Below are 21,988 nucleotides of genomic sequence, written 5' to 3'. Positions count from 1 at the left end.
TTTTCCACACTCACTCCCTGGAAGGACAGTATATAGATTTTAAGGATGTTGTATACTCATTCTGCCTACGCTGAGGAGACCTGCGGAGAGAGGATTGAAGGACTGCAGGCAATTAAGACAGCCATTTGGAAAAGTCATTGCCCCTCAGCTAAATGGAGATTCAGACGGATTTGTTAAATCACCACTGAGGATGGTTTTAAGCTAACCCACATGATTTTGAATTGTAGAGGTCTAACAGCATGCGGCATCTCACCTGGGGCCACTGACACACTGACCTGACTGCTCACAGTCAGCTGGCCATCCCCAAATGCCAGGGCCAGGTTTCTTCCACACACTGACTGAAAATTTTCTGTCACCTTCTTTGACAGGGTTAGGTAAGAAGTAATTGAACCCATGCAAGGAATGTTAGGAGGCATCGGTTTCTCTTCTACACTGTTATTAGTCTTCCTGAGATAAAAGCTTAATTCATAATCTGTTTTCTCTGAGTGGTCTGAAATGAGTTACTGTACAGCTGGTAAGAACTGGAGGGTGTGTATTGTGTTTTAACTTACTGCTGTGATGCAAGTTAGGGTTGAAAAGGCTGACGACAGGAGCAGGACTCTCTAATGACAAACCAAATCCAGCTGTAAGAGACTGTAGACATAGCAGATTTCCATAGCGTTGGGTTAGTAAGTGCTGTACTTACCTGCACGTTGTGATCGGCAGTGAAATAGTTATCTGTGCTGACATTTGAATTGATGTGCTAGACCTCAGACCTCTTACAGCCCCGAAAGGAAGAAGGGCAGTTCACACCTCACTTTTTTTTTAATTTCTATTTTCCCCTTTAGTTGTGCACAGACTTAGATGTAATTGTATTTGCAGTACCTCTTAAAGGTTATCTTTGCAAGGGTACGGAATTCACGTGTGAGGGTGTGAAGGCCCTCTTCCTTCCCCCTTAGGTTTTGGAGTACTCACGCTGCTGCCATAAGCAGTGTAGTTTTGCATGTTATAAGTACCTCACAACTGAGTCAATTCACTCTTTGGATGGTATAAATAAAATCAGTTTCTGGAAGTTGAAAATGACAGCCTCTCTTTTAGACCAGAAAAGAAGAGTCCACTCACATGCTTATGGTCGTATGTTGTTACTGTCTTGAAAGGCAAACTTACCAACTGGAAATCCTTGCATGAGATACGCTATATCTCTGTACTATTCTCTTTAGTAGGGTATACTTCTTGATTGTAAGATGAAGTTGTTTCTTTTATAAGCATAACAGATCGTCTTGGTATTCCATTTTTCTGAGGCTAGGAATTCAGAGTTCTATGTGACACACAGTTTTTTATCCAGATTCAGCCGTAGGGAAAGGTGTCCTCTTTCATATTTACTGTATCTTATTTTTCTGCCATTTCTGATCTTTCCTGGCATCAGTATCTGAGCTGAAGACTAGCAGAGCCTGTGCTTTGCTTTCTTTTTTCAGTGACCTCACTTTTCTTCCCATTTTCTCCCCTGTGAAATATTGTTCAACTCTATCAGGAAGAACTTGTAATGGTTCTCTTGCTTGCAGGAAATTTTCCTGTGCATACATCGGGCACCTTTCCAAAACTACTTAATGGTGTTTATGAGAAGGTCATGTAAGCATAAACTCAAATCTTTGCATGCTACATCTATCGATGCTTTACTACTCTTTCTGATCAGCAATCTCCAAGGATCAGAAAGAAACTTACCCAGTGGTAAATACTGTAACTGACTTTTCCAGGGTTTCTTGTGGCTTTCTCCAAAGTGTCTGATGTTGCAGTTGCTGTAGATACTTGACAAAAAGGACTACAGGTATCAGAGGACAGATGCGTCTCTGATCCTTGATCTAGCTTCAGAAACCTATTTTGAGGGGTTTTTTTGAATGTCATAAGATGATCACAACGGAGAGTGTTTCTTCTTCCGCTTGAGTAACGTAGGGCAAGAACATACAGAACGTAAGCATAGTTTGGAGTGAAAATGTAAAATGATTAAAGTGATTAGTTAGTCTTAAGTATAGGCTTGGCTGAGGAGGAATTAAAATTGAAAACTATGTTAGATTGATTCGTTATTATTTCTTCTGAGCTCTGTATCTTATGTCCTCTTCTCCCCACGTTATCATTTGTTTTACTTTTATACGTGTCATGCCATTTTTTAAGGCTCTGACATCTTTGAAACATAATTAAAGGAATGAATAATTCAGGTCACTGGCAATTTACTATTTACTCTGCTGTCTGGTGGAATCATTAAATGTGGAAGAAAAAAAGGAATCAAAATGATGTCTGCATCATTCATCCAAGTCATCCATAAAGGACAAGTGTTATTTCCTGATCTCTCTAGTCTACAAAGGATTGAGAGCATGTTTGGAGAATGGATCAGACTCTTCCAACAGATCCAGTTCCTTGTTCAAATACAAGAGTGATATGGGTGACCAGAGCAGGTGACTGGGTCTGATGGGCTTTTCCATTTTCTTTTCCTTCTCCCACCATGCCAAAGACTCCACGTGCCTCCCGCAGCTTTCTTCCCACCCCACCTAGGAAGTAGCTGCTCTGTTTCAAGTGGAACTGGACCACTGAAGTGTCATCCATGCTATTGGCAATGGGACAGCCATAACTGTACTGAAAAGAGGATGTTTGGAAGAGTTATCCTTAAGCCGTGTTAGATATCTAAAGCTGTGACCATTTGGTTTTTCTGTATTTTTTTTTTTTTTGAAGTGTCTAAAGTATGACAAAGAAACAGTTTTCTATGTTATATTTTCTTTCTGTGAGCTATAAGTGTAACACAGCCAGCCTTAGGGAAATGTATCTAGGTATATAAATGTGGTATCTAATCAGAGGCACACCAGCAGTACTGCTGAAGAGACCAGGCATGTTCACGTGCTTCTCTTTAAACTTGCATTTAATTACCTTGCTAATCAGGGCTAAGTTCCCAAGCAAAAGAGATGCATCATCTCCAAAGATAACCTGATTGTTACACGGGTAATGTAAAGTTATTTCTCTTTGTGCATCAGTTTAAGATAAGCCACACTAAATGGAAGGAATTATTATAGCCTAAAATAAAATGCTGAATGATAGCTATGTTGAAATGTACAAATGCTATTTGGAAGAGATTTGGGATTACAGTTCTGTTTCTTTCTTATGTTGGTTTATACATACTGTGTTCCAAGCAATTTTGGCAAAAGGTAATAGATTTTTTGAGTTTTTTAGATCTTGGATAGCCTAACTAGTTGTATGCATTGGTTCCCTGAATTAATTAGCTTACACCATTGAAGAAAAGTGTGGTTTTATGTTCTGAGGCAGTGAAAAATAGCAAAGACAGTGAAAACCCACCAAAATTATTTATCAGATTTCGTAAAATCAGTTTAAGAAATGAACTGTTAACTAATGTCCGTGTGTGTGAACACATGCGGGTGAGTGTATCTCGTATCTCAGACATATGGTTATGCATATAGTCTTTTCTATACAATTAAGAGGAGTTATTATATGAACTTTCCTTTTGCTGACACTCTAAAGCCATCGCTGGAAAAGCAGTGCTGCTGCGCTGTGTCCCGATGTAAGCAGCTGCAAATTTGTTAACTCTTAAGGAAATCTGTAATATGCATCATGCCCCGTAACTAGCTTAATCTACCTGTTTGTGGTTGAGATTGCATGTATCTGCAATGCCACTGATTTGAAAATATGTGAATTTGGACTCACACAGTGATGAATCAGTCAGCTTTCATCGTATTTATCCTATGGCAATGAAGGTCACTTTTGCCTTTTACCAAATGAAACAGAGCTATGTGTGTGATTTATCTTTTATGTTTTCCTGCCTAAACAGATGCAGGGCTTTTTTTTTCTTTTTTTCTTTTTTTTCAGTTCCAATTGCGGGTAGGTATTTCTTTATTAAGGGGATGAGCAGCAGAAGTACTTTACCTTCAACAGAAGATGTCAGGTGCTCACATTATTTGCTTCATTCTGTGGCCAGCTTTGGACTCTGGAGTGCATTTCGCTTCAAGCTGAGATTTTCTGTCCTGCTTCATCCCTTTTACAGTGAAACCTTGGAGTGACTGCATGGATTTTTCTCATTCATTTCCTCTTGTCCCTTAGGTGAAAAGCTCATGAGACTTGGCTATCCAGATATTCACTTTGATATGAACCTATCCTATGAGAAAGAGTCTGAGCTGATACAGTCTCAAATGATGGACCAAGCCATCCACAATGCAATCGCCTACCTTGGAGCTGACTCACTTCACCCCCTGATGCAGCACACACCAAGCACAATTGCAGAGGTGGCTCCAGTCAGCAGCTCACCTTATGCTCAGGTCTATCATCCTAACAGGATAGAAAGGCCCATTAGCAGGGAAACAGCTGACAGTCACGAGAACAACATGGATGGCCCGATCTCCCTCATCAGACCAAAGAGTCGAACCCAAGATAGAGAGGGCTCCCCCAGCAATAGCTGCCTGGATTCTACTGACTCAGAGAGCAGCCACGAAGACCGCCAGTCCTACCAAGGAAACTCTGCCTTAAACCCCAAGAGGAAGCCAAGCCCGGCTTATATGAAGGAGGATGCCAAGGCTTTGGATGCCACAAAAGCTTCTAAGGGCTCTTTAAAGGATATCTACAAGGTCATCAATGGAGAAGGGGAGCAGATCAGGGCTTTCAAGTGTGAGCACTGTCGCGTTCTCTTCCTGGACCACGTCATGTACACCATCCACATGGGCTGCCACGGCTACCGGGACCCGCTGGAGTGCAACATCTGTGGCTACCGAAGCCAGGACCGCTATGAGTTCTCATCGCACATTGTTCGAGGGGAGCACACATTCCACTAGGCCTTCTCATCCAAAGGGGACTCTTATGAAGTAGAACTGCACATGAAGAAATACTGCACTTACAGTCCCACTTTTTCCTCAGACATTGATACGCCTGTTTTGTTGTTGTTGTTGCTGTTGTTGTTGTTGCCGTTGTTTAATTAATATTATTGTTAACCTTATTTTTTTTTTTTTTTTTTTTTGGTGGACTCAATTTCATTTGCTCTGCCCGGCTTAAGAATGGAAAGAAGGAAGGGGAAGGGTAAAAGGGGGGGGGGGGTTGTTGTTGCTGTCAGTTGTTGGGGAGTGACCTGATGTGTTTTTTGTGGGAGCTGAAAGGCAGTCTGTTTCTGTCTCAGCTGTATATCATGTCCTGTTTTGGAATGTTGCTCAACCCTGCTAGGTGCGTTAAAATCTTGACAAGTTGCCACTCTTGTATAATTTCAGACAAATAGAAACATTTCAGAGGAGAGCCTTTTTTCATATGTGCAGATATGCTGTGGGGTTTCAGCGGCTGGAAGTCCTTCTTTTGCAGAACGAACAATTATTTTTAAAGCAAAACCGCTTAGGGACTTAGGAGCATCAATCAAAGTCATCACTCCTTTCAAAATTACTTTCTAGGGTGAGCTTTTTTCCTGGACGCAGTGTGTATTGCCCCTCTAGAAGGTAAAGAAAAAAAAAAAAAAAGGAAAAAAAAAAAAAAGAAGAAAAAAAAAAGAAACGTAAGTCTTAACACTGTACTACATAACAGCAGTTTAGTTTCATAAGTCGGAGGGCCTTCTGTGGTAAGTCTGAGGCTCTGCATTTTTATTTTCCTTAACTTATGAAGCACCTTTTTTAGACTCGTTGATTTGCTGTTACTCCATGCCTATGTGTTGACTCACTGGCTTCTTAGAGACCCTTGGGAGCCTTAATTATTTAGTTACACCCTATGGTTTAAAAAAAGTCTAATTTACAAATAATGTTTAAACTTGCTTCTGGGACCGTAAGTGGCCTAGGAGTGGGTGAGAGTCTGTAGTTTACTCAAGAGGTTCTGCTGCTCTTCTAAAATAGTTTTATTTTAAAATGACAGAGTTGAAAATAACAAAAGTACTACTAGCAAAGTGTTCATTAAATATAATTATATATCTATAGGCACCTATATAAATACTTTCTCGTTCTATTATCACAGTGTTAACCTCTAGGCAACAGCCTAAACTAATACTGGCAGCTGAGAAAGAACCTGGGGCCGGATCATCGGCCAGCATTAATCCTCTTAGCTCCACTGAATTTAATGGAACTACCCCAACTACTTCAGCCACATCAGAATCTGAGTCTGGATCATTTTTTCTCTAGATGACATCTTATTTGCTGAACCAGTGACTTCCTTTTGTTTTCATGTCATCCACTGTCCTTTAATTTAGGAGTAAAAGCGCAGGTTTTACTGAACGGCCTTTGCTCTTGGAGAGCCCAGCGGCTCTGCAAACACACAGATCGCGTATGACCTTCTCTGCACCTTCAGCAATTGATACGTGGAGGTGCTGTGCTTTGATTTCAATTCAAATTTCATTTCTAGTCATAATTTATTTATTTCACTGTAGAGAACACAAATGAAACAAACTCCATCACTATTCCTTGAGCTACAGGCTGGACAACAGCAACCAAAAAAAGCCAGCACACCAGCGTGTTTTGTTTCCTTTGTTTCTCTCCTCAAAAGTAACAAAGCCAGCAACCACCCAACTTGCAGGTTGCATCAGTTAAAAACTGGGCTTAAACCTATGTGACAGATTGCCATTGAAACCCAACTGTTTGTACCAATCACAATTGAAATGTTGTTGTTGTGCAACAAGAGCACAGCTTGAGAATAGAAAGAACTGCATGAGTTTAACCCCCTCCATGCGAGTGGTCTCCATGCGCTCAGTGAGACCTTCTCCAAAATATAAAGTAACTAAAGTATAAGAGAGAGGGAGCAAGATCAGGCCATAATGAGTTCCCATCTGCTCACTTCAATCTGTGTACGCCATACACGTGCCAGTTTACTCTTTGTTTGGAGGGTACTGTTTTGTTGGGTTTTTTTTTCTTTCTCTTCCTAGACCTGGAGCATTTGAAAGTAGGAGCTGAGTGGTATCGATTGAAATCTTTTTATGGTGACATTCTTGGCAGCCAGAACCTGTGTTTAGAAAGGATACAGTAGATCATGGCCAGATTACCTGATGACTGCTTCCCAGCACTGAAATGCTATTAAGTAGGAGCTGGTAAAGTCTTGCAGTAGCCTATTAATTATAATACAATATGGAAAGAAATGTCATCTGGTGTAATGCGAGAGCTATCAAGGCTGGGAATATACGGGCTTTGGAGAGACAAATTTAAAGACCTATTCCCAACATTGTTCTTAATGCCGTTGGGTTCCTCCTCCTCCTCCTTCTTTCCTTATTCTAACATAGAGAAAGTTGCTGTCGTCCTCCAGGCCGTGCTCATTCTCTTATGCTTGGTGCAATCAAACGAGTTTGTGCAGGAGAAAAAAGAGATGCTGTATGGCTGATTCCCCGGAGCAACAGAAGATGGCTTAGGAGCTGTGCTCTGCATCATCAGGTGTTTGGAAGTCCAGAAGAAGGGAGTTGCTTTTACCGCATGTCACAAAGGGTTGGGGGAGGCAGCTGTTATTTCTGCTTGGGCAGCAAAGGGTATTTAGGAGCGATGTGTAAAGGGAAGGGTGCTGAAAGTCACTGGGCTTGCCTGGGGCTCTGAAAAGACTCATCTATACAAAAAGAAGGGTGGCTGAGTATCATTTTCCATGTGTGGGAGATATAACAGTCCTTTCTCCCCTCTGGTCAGTGGGAAGAACGTGGGCTTTGGATTTTTCAGTTAGCACTAGGGAACAAGTGTTAAAAAAGAATCGTGCCTGTGCTTGGGAAAGCACAGGGATTGGGGAAAGGCAGAGCATCGTTTGGGTATCCACAACTAAGTTGTTTGCAATTATATCCACAGCTTGTTAGAGTGCTCTTTCACTTGCTGATGGTTCATCAATACCTCCTGCAGTGTATATCTTATAGGTGCGTCAGTGATCAGAGAGGGAGACGCAGTGGTGTTGTAGCTGGCTTCAGTCAAGCCCAACTCCTGATTCCAGTGTCAGCATGCAAGAATTGGATGGGAGAATTACTGTGTATTGATACCACAGAAGCAGAGAACGAGGAAGGGGACACACTGTTAAAGCTGCCTTCCAAAACCTTCATTTTTTGGAGAGCAAGAAGATGAGTGATTGCATTAATTTCTATTATCAGTGTCCTTTTCTGAAGGCACAGTGAACTTTTTCATCAGAGAAATAGGGAAAAAAACAGATTAAATTCCAATTTGAGTTTTGAACAGAGTTTTGGACTAGTGTTTGTTTTAGTGTTCAGTTCCCACTTGGCATTACTGTTGAGAGAAAGGAGCAATCCCTGGTTCCTCAAAAGCAGATGCCTATATGGCCTAGGGAAAACTAATGGAGAGTTTTTATATAAGTCATTTTGCCCCTGTGTGGAAGCATGCAAGCTTTTCCAAGAAAAGCTGTTGAGTTTTGTCAAATTCATTAGTCATTCAGAGCATACTAGGAATTTCAGTAGATAATCCTTGGCCTGCAAATCCAATTGTTCTAAGTATTTGGCATTTGAAATCGAACCTGGCTGATTTTTATTGGACTCTCTTGAAATTCTTGGAATCAGGTTTCCAGTTAAAAACATGCATTTGCAAATTCAGAATTGGCTTCCTGAACATTCCTCATTTTCATTATATTAAAAAAAAAAAAAGCCATTTCTGCAAACATCCCTGCCAATAAACCCTTTCACTTCTTTTTACATCCAAAATGGCAAGATTGTGACTCAATTTACAGTAGCACAAGCCTATTAATTCACATAGAAGCATGGCTGCTTATTGTGCTCTTGATGTGATCCATATTCCTGGAGCAAAGGGCATTATCTATATATCTGCTGTTACAGCCAATGGATTTTACAGCCACCCTTCTTTGCAGTCAGTTAGGAGTGCACATCAAAATATATAGCGTTTTTTAGCAAAGCCAGCTCTTTACTCAGTAACTTATGAGATTAGAATAATTTTATTCTCCTTAAAAAGTGCTTCCATCTATGAACTGATGAGAGAGGTATCTGAGCATTAACCACTATTGGTCCGGATTAGAAAGAGAATCTGAATGTGTAAACTGGCTTTTTTTTTTTTTTTAAATAGTAGTAGTAATTTCTGCAGTCTGAGGGGACAGCTCACAAGTAGCCATGTGGAAATAATGTATATTTACTTATCAGCGAAGAAATTCTCTATTGTTAAAGAATTCCCCACTTTTCTTTCTGTTTACAAGGGTAGTCCTAAACTGGGGCTGTCAGAAAGAAGAGGAAGGCCATGAATCCAACCCAACCCTTCAAAACTGGCCTTCAGTAGGATATTATTACATTGTCTAGACCCTGAACTGTTGTTTTGTTTTTTTTTTTTTTCTTATTTGAGAACGCGTTGTGAAAGATGACAGAGAACAGTCCTTCCTCCAGAGAAAAGCTTTGGAGACAATGTAGGGAAAGGTGCTTACTTCAGCCAAGGACAGGAGCAGTGCTAATGCAGTTCCCTCACGAGGTAATATTCCTTTTACTTAACTCTTGCTGTGCATTATAATGTAATAAGGAGGGATAAGGGAGGATGCACTGTTACCTGAATCAACTAAACTCAAGGAGGGAATTTTAGGAGGAGTGTGATGAAATTGACTTTGATGCTAGAAACGTGCATCTTTGCTTGGCTTAGTATCCTTTAAAAACAAAAATAGGTGGCAGTAATGACTTGCGGTCTAGAGCAGTAGGAGATGTTGAGAAAGTATATTTATATATATGGTATTGTATAATTAGATATATGCTTTATTGTCAACGTGCCTTTTTAAAACGCATTTTGAAAGTTCATGATGTTATTCATGATATCTTGCCCTGCCCTTTCAGAATGCATGACAAGAGCCAACCCAAAGTAAAACCCCTTCTCGTACCACGGGCAAGGCGGATCCCAGACCCCCGTGCCCTTTTGGCAGCTGGTCGGGAGGGAGCTGTGCTAGTGTTTAGCTGTGAGGTATGCAGGAAGAGGCTGTAGGAGTGGGAAGAGCTGCAGTCATCCCGGCCAGGTGCATCCAGCATGCATCTGGAACCGGTCTATGGGGCTGGTCCCAACCAACTCAGCGTTGGAAGATGTGACCATGATGCCAGTGCCACCCCAGTTGTTGGAACAGAGCAAGGAGAAACCCATCTGGGTGATGCTATGGAAGTGGTGTGTTGGAGGCCAGGAGGAGCTCGCTCCCTTCTGTATGGGTTTATGAGCTGGTGTACTTGGGTGAGAAGTGCAGAATTGTTTTGGTGCTTTCCTGGCGGGCTGGTGACCTGGTTTCGGACCTGGTTATTTTACCTGCAGCATCTGAGTTGTGGTGGCATAGGTTGAGTCTAGTGCCAGCTCCTCGGCACAAGTCTGCTGGGGCTGACCATCATGGTGGGAGGATGGATAAGGAATTAGGGAATGAAGAGGCAGAATTTGCTCTGTAGCTACAGTATTCTCCTTTATCCCATTAAGAAAAGGGCTGAAGGATCAGCCAGGGAGAGCGTTGCCAGTTTCCTGTTTTAGGCTCGTGCAGCATTCCCAGTTACTTCATTTCACTTCCAGCCCTCAGAAAGATGGTTACTGCCCTGCTCACGTGGATCCCTAATTGGGAGTACAACTGCCCATGCTCTCCTGCTGCGGCATCCCTTTCCTTTACATCATGAGACTTACTGTTCTGTGGGCACCAGTGACCATCCTAATATTATTTGCAGTTAAAAAAAAAAAGAAAAAAGAAAAAAAGAAAAAAAAAGCTTTACAGTTAACCCTGTGCTTAATGTGTTAGATTAGGGCTTTCCTTGCTGAGTGGTACAGCGCAGCAATTTCCACCAGCTCTTGGTCGGCAGCACCCAACAGCAGGGTTCTGTGCTGAAGGCGAATCCACAGGTGTGTCTGTAGCAGCCTTAATCCTTTCTGCCCAGCAGTCCCTGCCTGCTGGCAGCCTGCAGTCCACGTTGTCCATTGGCGTGAAATATGGGAGCCTCCCGCGAGGCAGAGGGGAGAGCGTGATGCCATTATTGGCACAAAGAGGCCAGTTTGCAGTAAATTGGGCCATTTAGCTTTACCTCAAGTGACGTGGAATAAGAAAAGCTTCTTGAAGGGGTAGAGGTCACTGAATCCCCGACTATGCACTTACTGGGATTTGACATTGCTTACTGGAAATGGATGTTCGCTTCTGAGCACGCTGTAACAAGGGAAGGACTTTTGGTTGTTTTTTTTCATTGTAGTTCAGATTCTGAAACTGTGATCGATTCTTTTGACTAATTGTCAAGCGTTCTCAGAGCTTGAACTTGTTCCCTTCCACCGTCATGCAGCATTTTCCTTCGGTTTTCAGTTGTTTTCTCTTTCTCCCCCTTTTCCTTCTCTTAGCTTTAAGTCTGGGCCTGCTCTTATCTCCTGTAGCTTGGGGCTGTCTAGGGTTTTTTTTTTTTGTGTGTGTGTGTGTGTGTGTTTTTTTGTTCATTGGCTGTACAGTCTGTTTACATATTTTTGTACTCAAGTGTAGTTTTATATTAAAAACAGGAAAAAGAAAAAAACATAGTTGAATTGAGAAAAGATATTAAGGTACGTACTCTTTGTAACACTTTAAAGACCTAGGGTACCTTCAGAGGTGACTTTGCAGTGATGTAATTATAATACTGTATATTTGCCTTCCTTTTTAGTTGGTTTTATTTTCTGGTTTATTTTTTTTCCTAAAATGTATATCTTTTTATGAGAAACTGGAAACTTTTAATGCAAATGTTTAGAAAGATTTAACATTGTAAAGTAAAAAGTCATATAATTTTTTTTTTTTTTCCTGTTGGAAGAAAATGCTTTAAAAGTTTTACTACTGTTGTATGCCAGGGTGGGGGTTACCAACCCCAGATTTCCTTCTTATGCTTCATTCTTGGGTCTTGCTTTCTAAAAATGCTCATTGCAGACACGGATGGTTTGCTTGTATTAGCTTAAAAAGAAAATCACAAAGAAAACCACCTTTTAGGGGTATTTTTCGGTTCAAGTGCAATACTTCCCCTGATGTCTTATTAATGTACTATGGTTTCCTTTTCCTTTCCTCAGTCAACACAAATCAGTGGAGCAAAATGCTCTATCTTAAATACATTGAAAGATAAGTTTTGAGTAACTACGTAAATTCGGATTTTGGCTGACAAAAAGTGAGAAGCTGTAGGTTAAGACCGAAGCCCAGCCCTTAACTCCGGCTTGTATTCAGCACTGAAACACATCCAGTGGTCTGAACTGAGGACAAGTATGTTCTTACCTCTTCCTTCCTTTTCTAATTGCAGCTTTCTTTTCTTCCTCTTAAAAAAGAAAAAAAGAAAAAAAGAAAGAAAGAAAGCACTTAATATTGATGTTTATGGAAAAATAACAGAAAATAAAAAGATCACTTGGTCCGATCCAAAACCCACTCAGTGGAGACTCTCGTTGAGTTTGATGGTGGATTTTGGATTAGGCCTAAGCTCTTAGCTAGGGCAAAGCTTCCATTTGCTCTAATGGGAGAGATTTGCCTGCCTAAGAATTACAGGACTTGTGTCCTTTATCTACCTGAGAGACCAGAAAAGCTTCTTTACAGTTGTCCTTGTCTTATATATGTTTAGATGGGACTTGTTTTACATATTATACATATTTATATATAGCGTATTTTTAATGCCTTTTTCCCCCCTCCCCTCCCTCGGTAGACTGAAACCGCCGTTCTGTAAATATGTATTTAGGTACATAACAAAAGAGGACAACCCCATTGAGATTCTTGGAAAGGCAGTTGCTGCGCATGCACAGGAGCCACTTTTGTCTCTTGAATTTGTATTTAAGATATTCCTTTTTAATAATAACAAAGGTGAGGAGACCATATCTTGTTCTGACGGATTGCCAAAACGTTTCCCCAGACTCGGCTGTCTGAGTTGAAGAAGAAAAGTGCATTCTGTGGGTGACTGCCCACGGGTTCACGCTTTTAGGGCCAAATTCTGGTAATCTGCTGTAGGCTGTATAGGTTCCCCCTCCAACAGGGACCGCACTTGGAGCAGTGGGGTGGTAGCAAAGCGCACCAGATCTTGGGAACGTAATTTCAGATCTTGACCCATTTGTCACAGCATCTTCTGTGACATGTGGAGCTGCTCTCTGCCCACTCAGGTGCCGAATTCCATGTTGGTCCTGGTTCCTCCCAGGTCAGGATTTGTAGTTTTGTTGTTCTGAGCTCAAGTAGAGGAATCTAAAAAGAAAAAGAAAAAACAAATTAAAATCAGAATTTACTCCCAAACCCAGTGAACGCACTGGGATTTGCCCCACTGCTTTCCAAGGAAAGTGGAACATCGTGCTCTTGTAAAGGAGTTCAGAAATGGTCACAGTTGCAGTGGTGCATGTGAGCAACCCCAATGTAAACCCATATCCCTCTGCTAAGGAGTTTCGCCGCTGTAGACTGAACTATGGGACTTATTTTGATTTTATTTTCCACCTTAGTCTACATGCATACATATGGTTCCACGTCCGTATGTGTGTGCTCTGTACATGTGTGAGTGTTGTGCAGCCACGTGAGAGTGTGAGTCTGTATGTGTGTATAAATAAAAAGAAGCTGCAGAAACTTTGTAATACTTTGTGAAAAGGATTATATTATAAAGGTTTGTACTGTCTTGAGTGCACAGCTACTGGAATAAATGTAGGGAATCTCAGGAACAAGCATATAATTTGTCCAAGAATTATTTCTTCTCAGAAGTGTAAGTGCAGTTTTTAATTCTGTATATTATTTAATATTTTACCAATAAAAATAAACTTCTGACATGAAAGGGTTTTCCATTCAAGCTTTCTGGAAAGCATTGGTGTATGCATACATTTTTCTTTCTCACAGCAGGAGACATGAATGGCAATTTTGCGCCTCGAAGGAATCACGTTTCTTACCTGGTAACAAATCCTATTAGCTAAGTGGAGAGGCTGAATGAGTTACGGGCTGGGGTTATGAGTATGGGTTATGAGACCGGGGAATGGGGCCAGGATCCTCTTTGATGTGCACTGAAGCTAACGATCTTCCCATCAACTTCAGTGCGTGAAGTTTTTCAGCGCGAGTTTGACAAGTGTTGCCTCTCAGGTGCTATTCTGTGATGTGGTGGCATCACTTACCTGACACTTGGGCTGCCGTGCTTTTGGAATGAGTTAGTGGCCTGAGGTCCAACCGGTTTGGAATAACGCTCAGATCACTTAAGGAATTACTCTGACTCCTTCCCTCAGCTTGGGTTTTTGGCTGAGTTCCACCGTGCCGTGTCCAGGGGCCATCTTATGAGTATGGATTTATTGGGCAGTTCACATTGCTCAGCTCATTCTTACTTTCGTAACACGGCTGTCAATCTGGTGGCATTCATGATACAAAAAACAAACAAGTGAGCAAAAGGAACCCACCTCTCCCGAATAAAAGTTTGCTTATTTGTTTTAAGAATTGTAAATTCTTGGTTAAAGATTAACCAGCCTCTCCCTGGTAATAAAAGTGTTCATCATTGACATGAGAAGGGAAAATGCTTCAGGTATCATCTGAATAAAACCTAATCTTTTAAGTTGCTTGATGTATGTTGTCTCGGAGGAATGGCCTTGTTTTCCTTCACTCAGGATTGCCAGCTCCTTGGTTTTGCTTCAGAAGGACCCAAGAGTCAAGTAATTCGACAGTCCCAATACTTGATGCATAGGGATCAGGTTGTGCCACTGTGAAGCTGGGTTGACCCCTTAGAGCGTATGGTGGAGATCTTTTCCTTGACTGCACATGCTTCGGGTAAGGTTTGGAGAAGAGAAGGGGACGTACCATAGGCAGAAGCTGAATGAGCTGTAATCACGAGGGCTAATGAGTCGTTTGTCTGCACATGTAAGAGTCTGTGCATGACCTCGTGTTACTAGGGAAGAATGGAGTCTTAGAAATCTGCTGGCAGTCATTGAGGTCCAGTGTTCACACTTGTTCACGTGTACAGGTGGATGCAAGTCACACGAGTGTTTGCCATTGCCCGTTTCTCAAGAACAACCCTTCAAGGTCAATCTCACCATTTTGGCTCTACTTAAGCAGTAGGAAATCACATCTAATCCTTTCCCTGCAGCACTTTTGCTGGAAAAAGCCATTGCTCTATTGAAAAATAGCACTTTCCTGATTATCAACCAGTGTCTGCATATTCTGCTGTCATCACGCCTTAATTTGGGGTAGGGGAGGCAACTGGTTTCAAAATACTTGATAGTTCTCTCTGTGCCTTCTCTGCTGGATCTAATGATGTAATTGCAGTGGGCCTTCTGAACTGCAGCACCACCCTTCAGGGATCAGTCTAATAACCAGGTAAGCCACATATTTCTGACCTACCTGCCCAGCACATCAGAACTTGTCACCAAAAGGCGGTGACAACCATAGTGGGCTGGGAGCAACGCCTTCCGACAAGTGCCTCCTGCAGCTTTACCAATATCAAAATGGTTTTCCCCATGAACAGACGTCACGTGTTGGTTCCTGGCATTCACCTCCCTAGCTCTAAGATTTCCAGTTCTATGCGGTACTTTCAAGAAATTACTAAAGCTTCATCCGAGGGCAAATTTGTGTTTTTAGAAAGCAGTGAATCAAAGTCGTCTTTCTCCATCTCTGCACTTGAATGCTAAATCCCAGCCCTACAATGAATCATTCCCCACTAAGACACCGCGGAGCATCGAGCACAATAGTGTTCGTGTGTGGGAATGGAAGGCCCTTGAAATCGCATTATGAAACTCACAGTAATTGAGGGGCTAAAAATAAATTTTGCTCGGGTTGCACTTTGAATGGGCTTGATATTTTTCTCTTTCTTTTTAGTCAATCCTAATGCAGTTAGTCCTCAGTAAACTCGGCTTTACCCTCTTGCCCTTCGGTGCTCGTTTCTGTCTCTTCTGATGCATCACGTAAGCACGTCATAATTTCCAGCATGCAATTATCAGTGTTTATTCTTCTCTCACAGCAGAGCACTACAGGAGCCACGCTACCCCTGGATACGATGCAATACGAGGTGAAGGGATTAGCATGTAAGTACTTTGGTTGCTTAAAAATTAAGGCTAAGAATGAAAGCTCTTTTCGAGTGAATACGCTCATGAAATAGCTTGCGTCCTCTTCATTCCTGTCATAGAGATTAGGGATGAAGTACCAGAATACAACGTTTCCCAGAGATTTCTGTTGGTGGAGGAATCCAGCCCTCCTAATGAGACTATATAAACTCTCCATATTATCTCATTATTTTTCATTAATCCATGTGCGCCAGCCCGCCTCCACGTGCTGTAATTCCATGTTACCACCCGTGTTCACATTAAAATAGGAACAGATTATTCAAGACTCCCACACGAATCGTGAACCTCTCTCCCTTCTGATCTGTTCCTGCAGCCTGGGTCGCTCCCGGGATGGGGGAAGCCTTCCCCCAAGGCAGGATTAGGGTCCGAACCCCATCACCTGCCTCTGCACACCCCAATCCTACTTCTGTGCTCGTCAGATGCTCCTGCCACCCCCAGCACCTGAGTCGGGACAAAGCTGCCCTGTCAAAGCTGATTTTTAGCAGAAAATTGCTTCTTGGTGAAGGTGTTCCCTATGGAAAGCGGCTGCTTTTCATAGACAGGGGTGGATTTGGGGATTCTCGTCTCAGGAAGAAAGGCTGAAACTCTAAACCCCCTGAAGGCTTCTGGGTTATTTTGTTTGGTTTCAAGAGGAAATACTTCCCTCCCCTCAGCTGTTTTCATATCAGTTCAAATAATGTCAGGACGCAATTTGCTGCTCTTTCCCATTATTTTGGTGACTTTTCCTGTTTCACGCTGCCCATGTGTAGTTTGTAGGGTGTGGTAAGGAATGTAAATTATTATTTTCATGTAGGTGTGGTAGCTATTCAGTTGTAAATCCTGTTTTCAATCCTTCTGACTATTTTATTTGTGATCTGTAATATCGATCTGTCTTCAGGGCAGAGAGCGGTGCCATCTATCAGCAGCGGTGACTTTTATTCCTCGCTAAAATAAAGCACTCAAAGCAGCCCCTGAAATCTATGTGATGGAGGAGGGAGGGGGGGAAAAAAAAAAGAAGAGATCTCGCTTGAAGCCTTTTTTTTTTTTGCTTGTTCTTTGAAATGAGCTGAGGAATTTGTTTCTGTGGTTGATTTGTTTTTATCAGCTCGTTGCAAAATGTGACTGGCCTCCCTCTTCAGATCCACCTCCTGTGGTAGCCTGCCAGTGGCTGTCTCCTGATAACCGACTCTATGAAATCAGAAAGGGGAAAAAAATAATAAAATTTAAAGATTTGCCTTTGAACGTGATTCATGACAGTGAAGGAACGGGAATAATTGATAAAAAAGAGAGCTCTGTGGCTGTAATTGGGCTGCAGCGAAGCTATCAGGCTGCTTCAGGTCCGTGATAGTCAGGGCAAACGTGTCCAAAGCACAGCATCACAGCCTCCTCCCAGCAATACCTCCAAGGCTTTTTTGGCTCTCCAAAGCCACGTTCCTTGCCCTCTGTGCATGGTGTACAGGAGCAGATTCCCGGCTGCTGCAATCTGCTCGTACTGCAGCTAAGCTCATTTGTGCTGTGGAAGTGCCCCTCTGAGCAGTTTTGCCACAATCCAAGTACTGCAGAAACTTCACCTTGCTGCGCGTGTCTGCAGGCGCGTCTCATGGGTGCACGTGCTGTTATACACACAGGTCCTGTTCTGGGGACATCCGTGATAGCCACCAAAATGGGCCATCCTGAGGTCACATCAACCCGTGGTAGCACAGTTTGATTTGTAGTGGTCAGTTCAGTCCACGCCTCATTTATGGATAATTCCAGGTGTAGATTTCAGGAGTGCGGTCACTGCAGATGTCACTTGCTGCTGGATGAGTGCTGAGGTTCTGGCTCTTCATCACACCCAGGTCCAGGTGCTGCATACCCCAACATGCAGAGTTTGGGCAATGGCTGTGTTTCCCAAGCTGTGAGTGCATCAGTCAATTGCCTGCCTTACATACTGCTGCTTTTTTTGCCACGAAGAGGCACGTAACGTGCTTTTCCTTGGGAGCTCTCTGAATTGCTTCAGTCAGATGCTGTCTTTGTTTTTGTTCAACTTCTTTCCCTTTATTCCAGTGTCAGCGGGCACTAGAATAGAGCAAGGCTTCAATCAATCCGGACTGATTGATTATTTGCCTCATGTTTGTTCTTAGAAGTCCTTCAGAGCTAGGTGGTGTAGTAGCACCAAGTAAAAAACAGGTCCCAGCCAGCACCAAAGTTCTTATAATCCCCATATAAAAAGGAACCAGGCTTCTTCTCATGTTCAGAAGTGCAAATACGGTTCTGTACTGCTGTTCTGTCTCCTTTATTTGTTGAAGCACAGATACCAGGCTGAGAGGCATTGTGCTGGTGGTTGTCCCACCAACGCGTCCTGCTGCTTCTTGAGCCTTTTACTCACCTGTTTATATGGATATGCTCAGAGGTGTATAACCATGGGAGTATACATTCTCATGTTCCCATGAATGGCTGGCTTTTCAATACTTGCAGATCAGTGTTTTCAAATGCATGCTGCCCTTTTACCCTGTGTGCAGTTCGCCTCTAAGCTCTGCCTGAATATCTGCTGTTCAGAAGACAACCTTCGTCCCTGTGAATGTGACCTACATTGCTGGTTCTTTGGCATCTGATGTGACACCGAGATGTGCTGAAGCACGTGGCGGTCAAATGCGTCCCTCTACCCAGCAGATCCGGGTGGGTTTGGATAACGGGCTTATCCTCATCGTTATCGTGTTCTCACAGATCTGTCTTGTCTGTCAACGTTACCAGCTCTATTTCTCCATTTTTGGTTAGATCGTTTGATAAGATATTCAACGATCTGGGTCAAAACCAGACCTAAATGGGACCCTACTGCTGCAGCTGGATGATGCCCTGTTTTGCAGTTCCTAGTGAAAACTCTCCAGTATGTAGATAGGCTGCAATCCACGTAATATGTGAGCATTGGTTTTATTTTCTCCAGAAGGAGATTAGACGACAACAGTGTGGATAAAACACCATTTCTGCCCTGGTCATATCTTCTGGGAAGGAAATGTAAAAGCTGCAGTGGGTGTGATGCACCGTGTGCAGGATGCTGCCGCTTTGTGGGAGATGACTTTATGTAACAGATGAAAGGTGAAGGACTCAGCGTAGAGTCAGTTATAAAAGAGAACTCGGAGCTCTTCAAGAAGGAATGGCTTTGAAGATAACATCACTAGCCAGCTCATTCACCTTCATGCGAAATTGCTGATTGGTTTGTGGCCTCTGACTCTCCTCTCCTGCCAAACTGAGGGGAAGGCAGTGCTGCCCATGTACTTCATTGCACCCCATGTGTTGCTGCTCCGCTGGGACTTCTTTGACACCTGTGCTGCGAGCAGGGATACTTCCACTGCTACTTCAGGCAGACCTGTGCAGGTCTACACTGGGCTGAATTAGATGGGGAAGACCTCTGGTGCAATCCTGTCTTCAGTCGCTTGCCCCATTTTTCTTACACAGAGCCATAATCCCTTATCTCAGGTTTCTTTTTTGAGAAAAAGTTATTGCAAACTGAGCCAAAGGGGGTGAATGTGTAGCTCTCTATGGACGTCCTCCCATTTGTCACTCAGAGCCTTGCACCCTTTGGCACATCCTTTTCCCTACTGGATCAAGAAGTTCCCAGAGCAGAGCACTGTGTATCTGTCTGGGGAGTTATGTAGGCAGAGGTACTCCACAACAGCTATTTTGGGCTGTTTTCCTATGTAGAGAAGCTCTAGTTCTTATCTAGATGGAACAAAAGTCAGGCCTGTTCTTGTAGATAAAATGCTTTCCCTTCTAACTGCCTGATGGCTTATCTCTGGTCTTGCAGCATCAGCCATAACATAACCCTTCTCCTGACCCACTTCTTGTGCCAAGCAGAGCTGTAAGGACAAGGGGTGGGGGTGATTCGTGATTAATATTCCCTTTCTTTTCATGTGGAAAACTTTTCAAGCTCTCCACGCTTGCATAATTAGCAGAGAAATATCTATTCTTAATCAGCTGATAAATTATCTATGGAAGGAGCTCTAAGAATGTATTGCTGATATGGCTGGGTTTGATACACCATTGGATTTCATGAATTTTTGTTTAGAATCTGCTGACAAAATAACTTTTTGAACCCTCTGACACTTGCCACCTTGCTTTCCTTGCCTGTTAAATAATAATGATAGCAAAAAAAAAAAGAAAAAAGAAAAAGAAAGAAAATCATAACTGCATTATCTCTTTCCCATATCCAAAGCAATTTCTATGAAATCAATATTTTAGCCAGCATAGCAATCTACTACTGCTTGCCTATTGAGCTTCAAAAAAACAGATAAGGGCTGAATATAGGTAATCAAGGCAGTGAAATACTTGCCTCTGGGTTTCCAGTTTGAACTCAGCCCACTGTCAGGGACAGCCAATACAGGCATTTGTTAATCTTTCTGGAATTAAGCTGGTACATTTAGGCCATTTCCTAGCGGATGATTATCTATCAAAATGTTTTTTATCAGCTGGAGCTGGCTGGTGTTAATTCTGATAGTTTCTTGGAGAGATACAGCATGTGACGCTAAGGAGAAATCAGTTTCCTATTTCACTGTTAATTTTTATGTAGTAGTTCTTAGTTCTACAAACTGTGGTGGGGACTACCCAGAAAACACTCTTCTCTCTGAATCTGTGTGCAAATGAAGACACCAGCAGGATAGGGTTGACCTTGGTAATGCACTGCCACTGGACGGTCTGGCAAAGCGAGGTACGATGGCAGTTGTGAGTGAGATGGCTGAACTGTGGGCTCCAGAGCATCCAGGGTGGATTGCTGGAAGGCAGCCCTGGAAACTCAAACTGTTGAAGATGCAGTCATGAAGTGGGACTAAGGCAGGGGCTTTGTCTTTCCTCTTGAAACTGACTTATGGGGCTGGTGGGCTGGCTGCCAAGACAGTGTAATCATGGGCACATCCAGTTGTGAGGGCTGTCACCGGGTTTTGCTTTTGGGAAATGGTGAAACAAGCAAACAAATGGGTTAATGGGCATCTTTATGTTGCACCAAGCCTTTCGCGTTCTTGCATTTACCTTCCTTACTTCACTAATCATAGGAAGTGTCACCGTCACACCCGCTGCTTCCCAGGGAGAATTTCACCATGTCATCTTAGATGTTCTTCCACGTATTCATTCATGGATGAAGAGGGAGAATGAAACCTGCTTTGTTTAGCCACTGCAGAGCCATGATTTCACTGTGCTGGCATATTGAGTTGCAGTCATGTGTCACAGATCTTTTTGCTTGTCACCTCCCATGTTCTCCCTATTCATTGTCACTTTAAAATTAATTCATGCCTAATTACTTACTCCACCCAGAGTTCTTCTGCTCACCTGGTGCTTCCTTTGGGGGGAGGACGGAGAGGGGAAAAACAAACCCAACAGTTGCGCCTTAAACCGATATGATTAGTATATCCCATACGTAATATTTAACATTTTCTCTAATGTCATGCATGTCTACACCTATTTATGTTTGGTTTTTTTTTAAGTACACCTGAGTGTATAGAAGGCCTGGGGGTCTGTATGCGCATGCAGGGAAGTAGAATGTGCTAAAATAATGGCCACAAGGATGGAGTTTGAGGAACCTCGACTCAAAAAGCCCAAAGCAGTTTTATGCTGTGGTGTGTTGGAGCATCTTGGTACTGCCCAGAGGCTTTGCTCATGTGTGACCTCAAGCCGAGAAGCACACATAAGTAAATTTTAACCAAAACTTCCACCAAAAGCAGCACTTTTCTCAGATCCAAGGACACCCTGTGCTTGTTCACGAATTGTAGGGAAAATAGAGGTGGTGGAAAGTGACCAGAGATGACAAAGTGTGGCTCAGAAGGGGTCTTCCATAAGAAAAGTTTAATTTGGACAATTGTCATCAGATAGTTGTCACCATCACTGCTGTCCTTGTCAAAATAATGGAGAAAGGACTGACTCTCCCTGCAGAAGTGAGGGAAGGAGAGCCAGGAAATCACTCTCAAGTGGAATGGGTTTAATATGAGAAGCTGCAGTAGTCCAAATAAAACTGATTCGCCTTATTTGCTCCCAAATAAGCACCTGAATCAGTATAAATCAATGCTAACGGAATCAATAAATGTATCTCAATCTAGTCTAGCTTAAAATCTATTTCAAAAGAGAACTGAAGGCAGGCTGTAGGAAAG

At 42.6% G+C, this 21,988-nt stretch overlaps 1 protein-coding gene across 27 annotated transcripts in view; it reads left to right on the top strand.

The window, feature by feature from the left end:
- IKZF2 (IKAROS family zinc finger 2) overlaps positions 1 to 13,636 on the top strand; it is a 111,478-nt gene extending 97,842 nt beyond the window's left edge. For all 27 annotated transcript variants that reach the window (XM_025152117.3, NM_001398138.1, NM_001398137.1 and 24 more), the window contains one exon: positions 4,078 to 13,636. In XM_025152117.3, coding sequence (XP_025007885.1) covers positions 4,078 to 4,802 — 725 coding nt within the window. In that variant the 3' untranslated portion in view covers positions 4,803 to 13,636. The remainder of the gene's footprint in view (positions 1 to 4,077) is intronic.
- The last annotated feature ends 8,352 nt before the right edge of the window (positions 13,637 to 21,988 follow it).

This window comes from Gallus gallus, chromosome 7, assembly GCF_016699485.2.
Source record: "Gallus gallus isolate bGalGal1 chromosome 7, bGalGal1.mat.broiler.GRCg7b, whole genome shotgun sequence".
Lineage (NCBI taxonomy): Eukaryota > Metazoa > Chordata > Aves > Galliformes > Phasianidae > Gallus > Gallus gallus.
This window is presented reverse-complemented; position numbering and strand designations above follow the sequence as displayed.